Source organism: Cariama cristata, unplaced genomic scaffold (assembly GCF_000690535.1).
Source record: "Cariama cristata isolate BGI_N322 unplaced genomic scaffold, ASM69053v1 scaffold1819, whole genome shotgun sequence".
NCBI lineage: Eukaryota > Metazoa > Chordata > Aves > Cariamiformes > Cariamidae > Cariama > Cariama cristata.
Window position 1 is genome coordinate 10062 of NW_009636136.1, and position 1414 is coordinate 11475.

The 1414-nt window shown below is 36.5% G+C and overlaps 1 protein-coding gene across 1 annotated transcript in view; it reads left to right on the plus strand.

The window, feature by feature from the left end:
- Nucleotides 1-1414, plus strand: part of LOC104167505 (putative ankyrin repeat domain-containing protein 31) — a gene marked incomplete at its 5' end in the record, with an annotated part of 27256 nt that overhangs the window by 9022 nt on the left and 16820 nt on the right. The window contains 1 exon segment of the mRNA XM_009707790.1: nucleotides 1-597. This exon segment is cut by the window's left edge and continues 30 nt beyond it. Within this exon segment, the coding sequence (XP_009706092.1) occupies nucleotides 1-597 (597 nt within the window).

Genomic DNA, 1414 nt, shown 5'->3' on the forward strand with positions numbered 1-1414 from the left:
TTTGACAACATGTCAAAGCTGACAAATGCTGTAGAAGTAGTGACATTGCCTTCAGAACCTACTCTTTCCACTGCTAAAACAAAGTGCTTACAGCAAAAAGACATTGATTTTGTAGCAACTGCAGAACAAGGAAGCAAGTCTTTAAATCCCACTTCAGTGACCAGCGCATTAAATGTTGTTGAACCTCGAAGCACTGTTGTCAATAAAAAAGTCTGTCAGCCAGGCAGTGACTGCCAGCAGGTTCTTACAGATGAGGATCTACACAGATATATAAATAAGAAAGAAGCTTTCCAGCAGCAGCAGCAGCAAGTAACTTTGTCAACATCTGCAAAGAACTTCCCTAATACTCAGCAGCAAATGATCTTTCAGAGTAGTGAGAACTTACTTAATGCCAACTTGATGCTTACAAATCTTACCTCAAATACAGATTATCTAGTAAACCTCAGTGAGAAATCTTCCCAGAGCTATGGTAATCAGGAATGTGAACAAAAACAAGGGAGGTATGGAAGAAAAAATAGGAAGAAGCTTCAATTGATAGATCTACTTGAATTGGGAAGGATTAAGCCAGGAGAAAATGTTTTAGAATTCAAACTGCAGGTAATTGTTAAAGCTATTATAATGTTAGTATTAGCATATAATAAAAAGAAAACAAAACATGGGGAAACAGCAGTTCTTGTGATTTAGTCTGCATCTCCAACACTTAGTATTGAAAATTTTTATTCATTGGTTACAGACAATCTTTTATGAGTTTTAAAGGAAAATTCTATGGATGATGTCTTCTGTCAGCCCACAATTTTAACACCCAGAATATAGCATATGTAAAATTTTTGCGCAACTTTATATTATCAGTTTGTTAACATTTACTACTGCTAGAAGCAGAGTGGAATCATTGGTTGGTCTACATTGTGTGGTAGCTGATTTTCATATTGGAAGAAGCGGGAGCATTAAGGTTTTTATTACTTAATGTGATTCTTGGAAACAACTATCAAGTCTGTCAAATAAAAAAAAGTGACATCAAGGATTTCATAGTGCTGTGATAGATACGAATATATGCAAAATTACTTGCTTATGTGCCGGCTGGTTCTATAGTTTACAGTCTGGTATGAACCATATTTGCAACAGCAGGAAAAAAAAAAAAACACAAACAAAAATACCCCAAACCTCTTTTTTTAATACAAAAGCATGTCCTTGTGGCTCCAAATACAGAGCAGATTTGCAAGGCAGCTACCAGGGGACTGGCTGGGTGTTGAGCAAATGATGGAATTACTGACTGAATTCCCAGCTGCAAGCTAGTTAATTTCCAGAGCAGCATATTGATTAAAACATGAAAGGTTCTTTTCAGCCAACTCACCAGGTGTAGTTGTTGTAGAAAAGACTCCTTTTTCTGCACCTATAATGTGCTTCGGAATGCTTT